The 14,976-nt window shown below is 37.7% G+C and overlaps 1 protein-coding gene across 1 annotated transcript in view; it reads right to left on the bottom strand.

Moving 5' to 3' along the window:
* Positions 1 to 10,985: 10,985 nt before the first annotated feature.
* Positions 10,986 to 14,976, bottom strand: part of PINX1 (PIN2 (TERF1) interacting telomerase inhibitor 1) — a 118,911-nt gene continuing 114,920 nt past the window's right edge. Inside the window, exon 8 of the mRNA XM_043981019.1 lies at positions 10,986 to 12,476. Coding sequence (XP_043836954.1) covers positions 11,946 to 12,476 — 531 coding nt within the window. The 3' untranslated portion in view covers positions 10,986 to 11,945. The remainder of the gene's footprint in view (positions 12,477 to 14,976) is intronic.

The raw sequence follows: 14,976 nt of genomic DNA, 5'->3' as shown, positions 1-14,976 counted from the left end.
CATGCTTCATTCCCCACCAGCTGTCCATTACCTTTCTGCCATGGGGAGGAAGGTATGTTTCATCATTGGTTCTTTGGAGTAAAGAGTGGTCACTGCACTGACTTGAGTTACTGTGGTTTTCCTTGATACTTTTGGGATCATTATGATTACTGTTCTTGTTGTTCTACCTTCACTGTGCATCAATTCATATAGGCATTCCCAAGTTTCTCTTAATCCTTTATATTTCTTACAGTGTAATAATTTGTTAAGACACTTCCCAATTGATGAAAACCTACTGCTTACAGTTCTTGGGTTTTTTTCCTACTGTGAGAAGTGCTGACATAAATATTTTGGTATATAGAGGACCTTTCATTGTCATTGACCTTCTTGAATTATATGACCAGTAGTAGTGTCCCAGGGCTAAATGTTATGGACAGTTCAGTAACTTTTTAAAATTAATATTTTATTTTCCCCCAATTATATGTTAAAACAATTATTTATATATTTTTTAAAGTTTTGAGTTACAAATTTTATCTCTCCTTTCCTCCCTTCCCTTCCCCCTCCCTGAGACAGCAAGAAATCCTACATAGATTATATTGTGCAATCATGTAAAACATTTGCATATTAGTTATCATGTACAAGATGACAGAAGAAGAAAGGAGAAAAAGAGAGAGAGAGAAAAAGAGAGAGAAATACTATGCTTCAGTTTGTATTCAGACTATCAGTTCTTTCTTTGAAGGGTTCATAATGTTTCATCACGAATCCTATGGGATTGTCTTGGATCACTGTATTGCCGAGAATAACAAAATCATTCACAATTCTTCATTGTACAATATCACTGTTACTATGTACAATGTCCTCCTGGTTCCGCTCATTTCACTTTGCATAATTTCATGTAAGTCTTTCCAGGTTTTTCCGAAATTATTCTGCTCATCATTTCTTCTAGCACAATAATATTTCATCACAATCATATACCACAGCTTGTTCAGAACCATTCCCCAGTTGATGGGCATCCCCACAATTTCCAATTCTTAGCCATTACAAAAAGAGTTGCTATAAATATTTTTTGTTCAAATGGGTCCTTCCCCACCCCCCTTTTTTTCTCTCTCTGGGATGAAGACCAGGCAGTGGTATTGCTGGACCAGTCACTTTTCTAACAGAGCTCCAAACTATTTTCCAAAATGCTTGCAAAGATCCATTCACCACTTTAATTTAACTTAACCTTGGTAGGTAGGTGCTACTGTTAACTCCATTTTACAGATGAGGAAACTGAGGAAAATAGAAGTTAAATGAGTTGGCCAAGGTGACACAGGTAATAAGTGTTCAAAACCAGATTTGAAATCTTACTGACTTCCGGCCTGGTGTTCTATCCATTAGGCCACCTGGCCACCTGGGTTCTTGCTCCTTAAACCTGACACTTTTTTTTATTTCTCTGTTTTATCACTCCCTGTTTGTTCCTTGTCTTGCTTCCTAAGGGCAGCCAAAGCCCACTGACACAGTGAGGGGGGTCTATGGGGAAGCAGCAGTATGTGTGTGGTATATAGGAAGGTGAATTGTACAGGATTTCCAATATATCACTGAAATGTTTCCAAGTAATATAAAATATTAAAAAATTCAAATAATTTCTTACAGATTGTAAAGAAAACACAGAGCAGTACAAGATTAAAAGAGTACAGTTATCTAAAAATTAAGTCCAGTGTATCTCATTCTCTCCATATGTAAAATGAGGGATATGACTCTGACTAGAATGTAGCCTAATAATTTCCAGGTCACAAAAGTGACAATGACTTACACGTGTACAGTGTGCCTTCAACATATTGCCTCATGTGACACTAACAACCACTCTGCAATACAGACTGGACAGTTTATTATTATTCTTTTACAAATGTGGAAACAAGTTCAGGAGATTAAGTGATTTATGAAGAGTCACAACAATCTAGGTCTTCTGACTCAGTCCACTTCTTTTTAAAAAAAAGTTTTATTTTAAATCTATTTTTTATATCTTCTGCTTCTTATATCACAAGATTTCCCCCAGTATCCTTCCCTCTTAACCCCTCAGATACTCATTCTATATAACATGATTTTTTTTTTTTTAGTGAGGCAAATCAGGTTAAGTGACTTGCCCAGGGTCACACAGCTAATAAGTGTTAAGTGTCTGAGGCCGGATTTGAACTCAGGTACTCCTGACTCCAGGGCCAGTGCTCTATCCTCTGCGCCACCTAGCTGCCCCAACATGATATTTTTAAAATAAAAATAAGAGGGGAAAAATATCAGTAAAATGGATCAATACATCAAAAAAAAAAAAAAAGTCTGAGAACATATGCAATAAGCCACACCTGTAGAGCCTCCTCACCTCTGCAAAGGAATGAGGTAGGTCTGTTCTCATTTCTCTTCTTTGGGTCCATGGTTGTTCTTTGCAATTTTATAATTTTAGGGTTTTAGCATCTATCTCTTCATTGTTCTCTCCATTTATATGGCTGTAGTTACTGTGTATATAGTTTTCTTTTTTCTGCTTCAATCTGCATCAGACTGAAAGTTTTTCCATGCTTTTCTGTATTCACTATATTTGTCATTCCTTACAGCACAGTAATATTTTACTATATTTATGTACCACAATTTGTCAAGTTATTCTTCAGTCGATGGATGGGCATCTACTTTGGTTCCAATTTTTTATTGCCACAAAAAGCATTCATAAACATTTTGAATTATATGGAAATGTTCTTATCAATGATCTCTTTGGGCTGAAGAGCAGAATCTCTGGGTCAAAGAGGATGGAAATTTTAGTCAGTTTATTTACATAATTCCAAACTGCTTTCCAAAATGGTTGTACTGATTCACAGATCTATAAGCAATGCACCAGTGTATCTATTCACAACCCCTCCAACTTTGACTAGTCTCAACCTTTTGTTGTCTTTGTGAATTTGCAAGGTGTAAACTGAAAACAGGGTTTTGATTTGCATTTCTTTTATTAGTGATTTGTAACATTTATTCATATGATTACAATTCATCTTTTGGGAACTATTTGATCATATCATTTGACTTATCTATTGGTGAATCACTTTTGGTTTTACATACACACACATATCCAAAAAGTCTTAGTGCAGTACACATATATGTATAAGTATATGGATATGGATGTGTATGTGTATATGGATGTATATATGGATGTATGACTACATACATATATTTACACATATACATATTTTAGATATCATATGTATGTGTTTTTCTTGACTTATTGCTATTACTAGCCTTTCTAGAGCTACCTCAAATAGTGGCAAGGACAGTGAGCATCCTTTTTTAAACTCCTCCATTTACTGAGGAAGCTTCTACTACATCCTCATTGCATATGGCAATTACTTTTAGTATACTTTTTATAACATTAAAAAAAGGCCCCTTGGGGGCAGCTAGGTGGCACAGTGGATAAAGCGCTGGTTCTGGATTCAGGAGTACCTGAGTTCAAATCCAGCCTCAGACACCGGACACTTACTAGCTGTGTGACCCCTGGGCAAGTCACTTGACCCTCATTGCCCTGCAAAAAAAAAGAAAAAAGAAAAAAAAGGCCCCTCTATGCCAATACTTAGTAGGTTTTATTTTATTATTTTTTAAATTAATGAGGGCTGTACTTTGTCAAAAGCTTATTTTCTGCATCTATTGAAATAAACTTAAAAAAATTTAATATGATGCTTATTTTCCTAATGTTGAACCATACTTGTATCCTTCATATAAATCCAACTTGCTCATAATGCGTGTTACTATAATCTGATGGGATTTTATTTAAAAATTTTAACTGATATTCATTAATGATATTGGTAAAGTTCTCTTGTACTTTAACCTTCCCTGCATTCTGCAGCCAGCTGCACTCCTCTGGATTTCTTTGACTTCTCTATCATGCTCCACCCCTCTTTCAGCTTTTTTTTCTGTCTTGTCTTCCCCAATTAGATTGTAAGCTCCCTGAGGATAAGGACTTTCTTTTTTGCATTAGTATCTCTAGCTCTTAGTACAATGCCTGGCACATAGTAGGTACTTAATATATGTTTATTATTGACTAATTTTTTTTTTTTGGTGAGGCAATTGGGGTTAAGTGACTTGCCCAGGGTCACACAGCTAGTCAAGTGTCTGAGGCTGGATTTGAACTCAGGTCCTCCTGAATCCAGGGCCAGTGCTCCATCCACTGTGCCACCTAGCTACCCTGACTATTGACTATTTTTGTTTCATAAAAGTGTAGAAGGCTTTCTCAATTTTTTGAAATTGTTTATGTATTTATACTAATTGTTCTTTATAAGTTTGATAGAATTCCACTAAGAATCCATCTAAACCAGGAGTTTTCCCCTTCCTTCCCCCCTCCACCTCCATCCCCCACACTTTGGTAGTTCTTTTACAGTTAGTTCTATTTCCTTTTCTGTGACTGTATTATTTAAGATATCTCTTTGGTCTTCTGTTAGTTTCAATATCTTATATTTTTGAAAGTATTTCTATTTCTTTTGTGTCCTCAATTTTGTTAGTATATGTAACTGCATAGTCGATTCTGATAATTCTTATTCTTGTCTTACTGTGATTTCACTTTGTTTATTTGCTACTCTGATTTTATTTTCTGTCATCTAAGTTTTTTTTTTTTAAATTGGGTTGGTTAAAGGTTTATCAAATTTAATCTCTTTAAAGTACTAGCTTTTAGTTTTATCTTTTTATGGGCTTTTAGTTTTCAGTTTACCCATTTCTCCTCTAATTTTCTGTATCTCTCTCTTCTGTGCTTATCAAGGTTGTGCAGGAAGACCTAACTTCATATCCTGCCTTAAACACTTACTAGCTGTGTGACGCAGGACCAGTCATTTAATACCTCTCAGTGTGTTTCCTCACCTGTAAAATGGGGACAATGGTGCCTAAGTCATAGAGCCCTTGTGAGAATTAGACAACATGTAAAAAACCCTTTCTGAGCCCTATGCCATTCTAATTGTTGCCTTCTATTTTTTTTTCTAGTACATATAGGCTTTTCTGCCTTCTTCCCAAAGGTCTGACATACAAGGAGAGAAGGATCTCATGACTATATTATTATCACCCCCTTTTTCTTTGAGGGACATATAGTAATTCTGATTGTCAGTTAAGGGTTAAGCACTTGTGTTGAATTATCCACTCATAACCAGCCCTCAGGGCTGCAGGACACAAAATCATCATTGTTTTCCATTCAGAATTTCATGTGGAGGGGCAGCCCCCTTCTGGAACTGGAAAGGCTTCATTATACATGTCCAAACTAACTATACGGCTACTATCCTCACCTGGTATGCTTTTTCTTTTACTAATGAGTCACATGTTGGCTCGTGTAAAAAGGCACACCTTAGATCCTGAGATTCATCTTTAAAAGGCTGAATACAGGAGAAAAATCAGACTTCAGCAGAAGATTAAGATTAGGTCTTTGGTTAGGAAAGATAGGATCCCAGGACATCTTTAGGGTTACAGCTAAGTTAACAAAGTTTGCTAGTCTCAGGCTGGTGGTGACCTCCCTCAACCACGCCAGCATTTTGTAATTCCTCCAGGCTAAATTGCAGTAACTTGTTCGACTTGGTACTGCTTGGGAGTTCCACAGGAGGGTGGCTGCAGCTGGGGCAGGATCCTGCAGTCCATCACCTGAACAGGGTGAGTCAACATGACCACACCCTCACCATGCTGCAGGGCCTATCCACAGGTTACCACCTCCAGTGTCAAGCTTAAAACCTTCCTGGGACCCAGGTGTCTTCTCCATGACCTGACCACACCTTCAATCTCATTCTTCAATCTCATGAATGGTGACAGTCCTAGGTAAATGTGAAAGGACAAGGTACTCTGGTGACACCACTTTAGAACTATCAGGTGCATTACTTCCTTGGTAGTGACATATATCCATCTTTCTGGGATGGGTAAAGTGCAGTCCTGGCTGAAGGTAGATGATCTTCAGAAGTTCCTTCCTGATCTAGATTCTATGACAAGATTTGCAACTTTTGGGTGAGGGAATGCCTTTTATTTTCCCAAAGTCTTGTGTTTTGGGATGGGGGTAGGGTGGGACAGGAGGGCAGAGGCATATGGGTGATACATGTTTTGGGAGAAAAAAAGTACCACACAGGGATTGAGTAGAGTCAGGGATGGGACACCAAGGCTGTTAGGAATTCCAGCAACTCGGGGGTGGAACTGGGGATATAGGAAACAGCTTGGAATTTTTTGGTCACTTCAGATTTACCATATGGGAACCCATGTTTTGACTTTCCTATGGTATAGTTTGCATTGAGGTCTGGAATGAAGTCCTTTACTTGGCCAAGATTCCTTAATTCGTAGAGGTTTAGGGTGGGGGGGGGAGAAAAGAAGACTTCTATATTATAAAGCTTTATAGCACTAGCGTCATTTTCTCAAAGTTTGAAAAGCTGGGGGTAGTCAATGTAACTATGGAGATCCTTTTTCCTTGGTTAGAGAACACATTTCTAATGTCCTCTGTGAGAATGGAAATCTGACTATCTATTTGAGAAACACTGTTTATGACAGTAAGTTGGATCTTATTAGAAAGCCTATTCCTTAGGAAAAAGTCAGGAATTAGAATGGTTAAAACACTCACATCCTGCCACCTGCTTAAGGGACAAAGGAATTCTGAGTCAAGGGGTTAAAATGACTACTTAACTGACATGCTTCTAGGTTACAGGACCAAGAGCTGGAAGGAACCTTAGTGATAATCTTGTACAACTCCTTCATTTTACAAATGAGGGAAGGAAGACTTAACTGCCTTCCCCAAGGTCATATTGTATTTAAATAGAAGAAATGGATTAAAGTCCTGGTTCTGAGCCTCTGAAATTATTTTCCTCTCCAGTACATGTTGCCTTTGCTGCTGATTTTCATAGTTCTAGGGATGAGTGGCCCATTCCGGGGTTACCTTAAAGTTTTGGGTCTATTTTAGGGTGAGCCTCTTGGATCTTGGATTGAATCCTAGGTAAAAAAAGAAAAAAACGTGAATGTTTTAAAATTTGCTCAGCCTAGCTTTTAGGAGCACAGAGTATGCAATGTCCACCATGTTTCCTACTTTTCTGCCTTTGTGCCTTAGCTCAAATCCCTTTTTTGTTCCTAGAATTCGCTGTGTCTTGGCCCTGGCCAATGACTGAAAAAGAATCCTACATATCCTTGCAAGTCCGGTTTAAATGCCTCCAACTGGTAATTTCCCTCCATAGACAACAGAGTACTTTATTGATGCCTCATACTCTTATCATGTATCACATGATAAGATCAATGGTTCTCAAAGTATGGTCTGGACACCCCTAAGGGTCCCCAACATCATTTCAAGGGGTCTTTGAGCCAAAAACTATTTCCATAATGATACTAAAATGTTTTAATTTCTAGTATAGTAAATTATTGATAGACATAACTCACATAAACAAAAGCTCTTGGGGGAAGGGGAAATCAAATGAGTTTAAAAAAACATAAAGGGGGTCCCAACACCTAAAGTTTAAGAACTGATACATTAGATTGTGTCATGATGACATTTCATTCCTTCCCCAGTAATATGCATGTTGTTCAGTACATAGTAGGGGTGTAATAAATGTTTTGTTGACTGAATTAATAATAATAATAATCTAGACTATTGGAAGGCCAAAAGATGAATGCCATCAAGGGCTTTTCCCAAAACAAATGAATAGTTTTCAAGAAAGCTCAATAAACAAAATATGCACTTGTTACAAAATAATTCTTCCCTTTAGAAAAGGATTCACTATAGTGTTCCTTTAAATAGTAAACCACCGCAGTGCATTTATGATTTAATTTACATACAAGAATTGCATGCAACATCACACCACCGATGGACTTTGGCAGGATGGAGGAGGCTTATGTAGGAAGAGAGATTTCATTGTACATTCCCTTATTAAAACTGATGTTGCTCCTATCCATAGTACTTTGGCAACAAATGTACCCCAAAATGTTATCTCCCTACCTCATTTTGCACATCAAAGTTCCCTCTTTCCGAACTTCTGTGTTATTTTCTGTTGAGCTCTCAAAACAGGCCATTTTGGAATATTATTTTCTAGAACACTTTCATTTGTAAACCTTTTGCCAACATGTTTTATTATCTTATTTATTAGGACATGATTCTAATTAGCTAGTCATTAATCTGGTATTATAAATGTAGGAAATCAGAGTACTAAATCTGACCTCCCAGGGACTGTCAGGCCAGCACAACAGGCTCCAGAATGCACTGGCTGCAGAAGCCCATAAGACAAACATGAGGGTGGTGATGGGGAAGTTCTTACTCAAACAGAAATACAGCAAACAGATGCTTGATGATCCAGAAGCTGAGATCATCCAAGTGGATGGCACAGAAACATTTCTCAGATGCTGGTTGGTGATTTTTGGTTTTTTTTTTTAAACACAGGTTTCAGCTTATTGTTACTTGAGTCTAAGAAAAGGTGAGAGAAGCAATAGTTGGTGCAAAAGGAAGCACTAACATTAGTCCTGTTCTTAAAGTCTTATTAACACTTTCAAGGAACCAAAAGGAATCCTTCCTCACCCCCACTCCCCATACATTCGGGTTATATATGGAAATAAATCACCTTATACACTCAGAAACAAAGGCTCTCTTTAAAGTCATGGGAATTAACCAATTCCACATCAGTTGATAGGAGAAAAAATGAACAGAAAATTTCACTATTCATTTTCTTTAAAATTTTATTTATTTGTTTTGCACGGCAATGAGGGTTAAGTGACTTGCCCAGGGTCACACAGTGTCAAGTGTCTGAGGCTGGATTTGAACTCAGGTCTTCCTGAATCCAGGGCTGGTGCTTTATCCACTGTGCTACCTAGCTGCCCCTCTATTCATTAATTTTCACTTAAATAAGTATGAATAAAAAACATACATCCTTGAGAACAGAGTGTAAACTGTTTAGTATGAAGTTTTAAGCATTTTCTTGATTGTTCTAACAACCCTGTAGATCTTGAAAAAAATAAACTCAGAGGTAGGGATGAATGGAAGTTGAGGATTTTCTAGAGAAAACAAAAATACCAAATACTAAGCATAAGCTCTCTTTATAACCAAAATGAATCATCATCATCTACTTTGATGCAAGTATATGCAGAGAACGTAAAATCTGGCAGGGAAAAATTCTCTAATTTTCACCTGGATTATGCCAGTAACCTTAGGCAAAGTTACTTCTCAATGTCTCTTTTTTTGTTTGTAAAAAGAAATGGATAATAGAATCCACCTTCCATATTATTATCTTTCTTTCCATTCTTTTTGATCATCTATGAATTCATAAAGGGAAAATCCCCACACAAGATCTGGTCATAGAAGGATCTTTAAATATAAATGAACTGTCTGGGATGGCAGAATTATAATACCTTATGAAGGAAAAATAGGGTAATTGTCACTTCTTCCAAGATCCTGTAGTCCTATCCAATAGTCAGAAACACTTTTTTTTCTCCATCTCTATTTTTAAAAAAAAATATGACATTCTGTAGCCTCTCTTTTTCCAAACCACCCAGTCTTCTAATATACTTATGAATTCTAAAATGATTCCAACTACCTGAAAACTGACTCTTCTCACCTTCTGAAATAATAACTTTTTACTTTAAGACCCTTTCCCAATGACCAAAAAACCTTTTTCCCCTGACCCAAATGCACTTTATCTGCATCTAGGACACAGACTAGAGCTTCCTTCCTGTTGACTTTCCTCTTGCTGCATTTCAACTGATTAAATATAGTAAAATGAAAAGCAAAAAAGTAGTTTTCTGGTTTTAAATACTCATATTCCCTCCTCAGACACTAGTTCATATACAAGACAGGACAAGTAGAGATAAGTTGGGCAAATTCTGTATCCGGTGAAATTAAACTTTTTTTTTTCCCTTTTGGAGACCAGGCCTAGTTTACATTTAATTTAGGAGATAGTCTTTTTTGCTAAGTTTATTAAGAATGATATGTATGTGGTCTTTGCGTGGCAGCTAGGTGCCTCATGGATAGAATGCTGGGTTTGCAATCAGGAAGACTCCTCTTCCTGATATCAAATCTGGGCTCAGTCACTTCCTACCTGTATGACCCTGGGCAAGTCACTTAAGCCTGTTTGCCTCAGTTTCCTTATCAGTAAAATGAGCTAGAAAAGGAAATTACAAACCACTCCAGTATCTCTGCCAAGAAAACCCCAAACTGGGTCATGAAGAGTCAGACATGACTGAAACAACCAAACGGTTTGCATTAAACTGGAGTCAGAGGACTTGAGTTCAAATCCTATCTTTGATGTTCACTACATGTAAAACCTTGGGTAAATTATTTAATTTTCCTGGTCCTCATTTTCCACACACACCCCCCTTTTTAAAAAGAGAACTTGATTAGACAGCTTTATGTCCCTCCCAGTTTTAAATCTATAATCCTATGTTTCATGTATTTTGAGATTTTAGTAAACATTTCTCATGTATTTTCCCAAGATTAAGATTCTTGGAACAATGTTTTCTCCAATGTACCCTGAGATTTAAAAGAAAGGCCAAAAGGTCACCGAGTTGTGAGTTAATAGCTCCTATTAGCTAGCAGCAATCCATAAATCATATGTAGAGAGCAATCATTTGCCTGCACCACCCTGTGTCACACACCTTTGATCTCACTGCCAGGGATACTGGAAGTTGGGCCATGGCAAATGAAAACTACAGTACGGATTCAATAGGGAGAGAGAGGGAGTAAAGGAGGAAGGGGAGGGGAAAGCAATAGAGAGATAGGGAGAGAAAAAAGGAAGAGGGAGATAAAAGGAGAGGATAAATAAAATATAGGAGAGAGGGCCTCAGCACCTGGACTGGACTTCTTAATGCTATATATCCATTTAATATTTTGTTTGGGGTACTATAAATATGCAAAAGTGACTTCTTGGTCATCTGTGTAAATCAATAGTGGGGAGAGATTAACCAACATAAAGCAAAACATACCACAGGGTGTGACAGACTGTAAAATGCAATGAAGCAATAGTCTTACGACTGAGCAAGGCTGAAATGGAGAATAAGTTTTAATGTTTAATTTGATAACTTCCATATAGCAGTGATGTGAGACAGAATCCAAAGAATAAGTTCAATTTCAATATGAAGTTAATAATCTGAAAATCTTTAGCTTTCAGTTTTTATTTTATTTTGGTAGATTTTGCATATGTGATTATTGTAATTGGGGTAATATTCCAGAGCTATGGCTAATTTGGCATCAGGTACAACCAAATACATGCAAATAGCTCAGAAAGGGTAAAATTCAACGTAGACACAAAAAGTCTCTTATAACACTTAGCAGACCAAAACTACACAGAGAATCTAGTTCAATGATAATAGTTTGAAGTCATTTAGAATCTTTGGAATGCTTGATAGCCACTGATCAGTGGAGTAGAAGCAACAGAAATGTCCATACAGAAAGCCTATCTGGGGCAAAAAAAAAAAAAATCACATAATTCCTACTTGGCACAAATATATTGGTTGGCTAGAGAACAATAGGAACTATTTGGTTATATTCTCCAGCATCGACTCATAATCCTTTAATTAGAGCAAATCTTTCAAAAGGAAGCATAATTTATTATTGCCAAAGGAAGTAGTGGAAAATTCAAATATCTGTGTGTGCATATGCAAAGGCATATATACCTCACATATGTTTCTCCCTCCTCTACTCTCCCTCCCGCCTCCCAGATATATAAACAATGTAGGATCCAGGGTCTTAAAAATAAACTTGCTTCAGAGAGACATGATTTGGATCATTTTTCAAGTTCTTCTGGGAATTTTTTTAGTCGGGAAAAAATGTGATGAGAGGGCGAGACCCGGCAATCCATGGGCATGTTAAAAGATGTGAACAATCATCTTGGGTAAACTCTGCTCTGACTTCAGGCCAAAGCTTCTTTCTTTCTTTGGATTTCTTTTTCGTTGTTGTTTTATTTTATTTTATTTTTTTGTATAAGGCTGCACTAAAAGTATTATGACATTCAAATGATATGAAAGTCCAAGTAAGGGCACCTTCTTTATTCCAGGCCTTCTTTCTCCTCCTCCTCCTCCTTCTTCTTCTTCTTCTTTTTCCTCCTCTCTGATTTTTGATCTTGGGCAGATTTCATGACCATTTCCTCTTGCTTTTTCTTTTTTTTCTTTTTCCGTTCTGTGGTGGAGGTCTCTTGTTCATCACAAACTGATCTCTTCTGGGGAGAAGCATCCAGGCACTGCATATAAGCAGGGCCTCTATTCTCAGCAAGGGTCTTTTTCTCTGACTTATAGTCAGCGTGCCATCCCCCCTCGTCCCCCTCCTCCAGACTCTCCTTTTTGGGATGTTTGGCCTTGGGTCTGTCCCAGTCCCTGGCTTCTTTCCTTTTCTTCTTCTCTTTCTTCTGCTTAGTCCTTTTTTCTCCAAAAGGGTTGGTTTCAGCAGAAGTGGTGTGTGTGGCTGATGACTTGTTCTTTAGCTCTGACATTCGTTTGGCAAAATATTCCTGTACAGTGAGGTTACTGGTCATGGTGGGAGTGGCTTTTTCCTCACTTGCAGCACTGGAATTATGATCTTCCTAGAAAATGGAGAAAAATGGTAAAAAGTTTTATTTTAAAAATGAAAGAAAATTAAGGAAACACTTCTGATAAAATTTCCAGAGTCCAGTTCTTCCCAATTTAACCAGAAGATTCTGCCTAAGGCCAACCACATTTTGGTGTCAGAAAAATTAAGGTAAGGCTCCTTTTATTCCTGGCATTTCTTTCTGTTTGACTAAACCTTAGATATTTCAGACCTTTGCAGTACTGAAATATATTCTCTCTTTTTGGTGAAAGTTAAAATGGGGAAACGGGTAAGGTCCAACTAACAACAGCTTGTTTTTTGAAAAGTTAGTCTGTAAATCATTTATTTGGAACTCAAGAACACTGGGACACTCTACTCCAAACCCCCAATTCTAGCAAGAGAGGATCACATATGGGTACTGGCCATTTATTGATGAAAGGGTGAAAATGTGTCAAGAAGGAGGAAGCAATTTATAATACATGAAATCAACAATAAAATAGAGGTCTAGGGAACATTGTTTGTATGAAGAACTTTAAAAAAGACAATCAAATAATAAATAATGCTAAGCTTATTCTTTAGATTAGTGATTCTCAAAGTTGGTCCAGGAACTCCTAGGAATCCCCAATACCCTTTCAGGGGGTCAGCAATGTCAAAACTAATTTTATAATAATACAAAGATGTTTCAGTTTCGATTAGAGCAAGTATCAATAGATATAATCCACATAAATAAAAATTCTTTGGCATTCTTAATAATTTTTGAAAGCAAAAAGTTATTTTGACCAAAAACTCAGATAATATTTTAGAAAATTACTCAATCAATTTTTCCCCCATTTATTTTCTTTCTTTCTTTCCTTTTTTTTTTGGTGGGGGGCAGAGGCATGGCTGGCAAGTTTATTGGATGGGTGTTCAGTACAAGAAGCAGATGACAAAGTAAAGGCAGCTCCTGGGCCCCACCCTCCATGGGGAGGCTCCCCAAAGCCCCTCCAACCCCAGCTCTTCCAGGGAGAGATTGTCAGGAAAAACTAAGCCGACTTTGGAGCTGTCCAGAGAAGACAAGACAGCCCTTCAGACCTTGGGGGTTGGAGCTTCTCACAGCAAGTGGCTATATGGGCCCCAAGAGGAAAGACTGTCTAAGGGAGGTCACCCACCACCAACCTCAGGGTTGGGGTCCTCACCTCTCCCTGGGCTGCATCCCAGAGAATCCTCACTAAACGTGGGGGGGGGGGGAGGGGGGAAGAGGGCCGGGGTGGCCCACCGAGTCAGCCAGCCCCATGCCAGGGATCCCCCAGGACACCCTGCTCGCTCTGGGTCTGTATGACTTGGGGGACCTTGCCTCCTGGGTTACCTTTTCATTAAATTGAGAGAAGAAAAACCTTATCCGGGTTCCCCATTTATTTTTACAGTAAAGAGTGGTTATTTGGTTCTTTCAGAATGTCAGGCCCGGAGTCAGGAAAACCTGAGTTCAAAACTGGCCTCTGATACTTACTAACTGTTTGACCCTGAGCAAATACCTTAACCTGTGTTTGCCTCAGTTCGGTTGTGTGTAAAATGGGGATAATGATAGCACTTACCTTTCAGGATTGTTGTAAGGGTCAAATGAGACAATAATTACAAAGTGCTTATTAGTACAGTGCCTGTCAAACAACAATAATAAAAAAGAACCTGACCATAAAAAGAGACCATGATGACAGGGAAGATAAAGATACAAATTCAGAAGAAGCCAATGAAGTCAAAACAGCCGCAAGTAAAGCCTCAAAAGTGTGAATTGGATAGAAGCCTAACAAGCATTCCTAGAAGAGCTTAAAAAAAAAATTCCAAAATGAAATAAGAGTGGTATAGAAAAAATTAGGTAAAAAAATGAGAACAAAGGAAGAAAATTATGAAAGGACAATTAACAATTTGTTAAAAGAGGCACCAAAAAATACTGAAGAAAACAAAAGAACTGGCCAAATGGAAAAAGAAGTAAAAACTTCACTGATAAAAATAATTCCTTGAAAAACATAACTGGCTAAATGGAAAAAGAGGTACAAAAGCTCACTGAAGAAAAGGATTCCTTAAAAATTAGAATTGGACAAGTGGAAGCTAATGACTCCATAAGACATCCACAATAAAATAAAGTCAACAGGATGAAGAAAAATCAAAGAAAATGTGAACTATCTCATTGGAAAAACTGACCTGGAAAACAGATAACAGAGAGATGATTTAAGAGTTATTAAACAATTTGAAAGCTATGATTAATAAAAAAAGAACCTAGTCCTCCTATTTCAAGGAATTATAAAGGAAAACCATCTCAATACACTAGAACCAGAGGGTAAAATAGAAACTGAAGGAATCCACTGATCACCAGCTGAAAGAGATCCCAAAATGAAAACTCCCAGGAATATTATAGCCAAATTCCAGAGCTCCCAGGTCAAAGAGAAAATGCTTCAAGCAGCCAGAAGGAAACCCTTCAAATACCATGGAGTTACAGTCAGGATCATACAAGATACAGCAGCTATCACGTGAAGGGGGAAAGG

The sequence above is a fragment of the Dromiciops gliroides genome, chromosome 2 (assembly GCF_019393635.1).
Source record: "Dromiciops gliroides isolate mDroGli1 chromosome 2, mDroGli1.pri, whole genome shotgun sequence".
Classification (NCBI taxonomy): domain Eukaryota; kingdom Metazoa; phylum Chordata; class Mammalia; order Microbiotheria; family Microbiotheriidae; genus Dromiciops; species Dromiciops gliroides.
The sequence above is the reverse complement of the archived record's forward strand: the minus strand, read 5'-3'. Positions and strand labels throughout refer to the sequence as shown.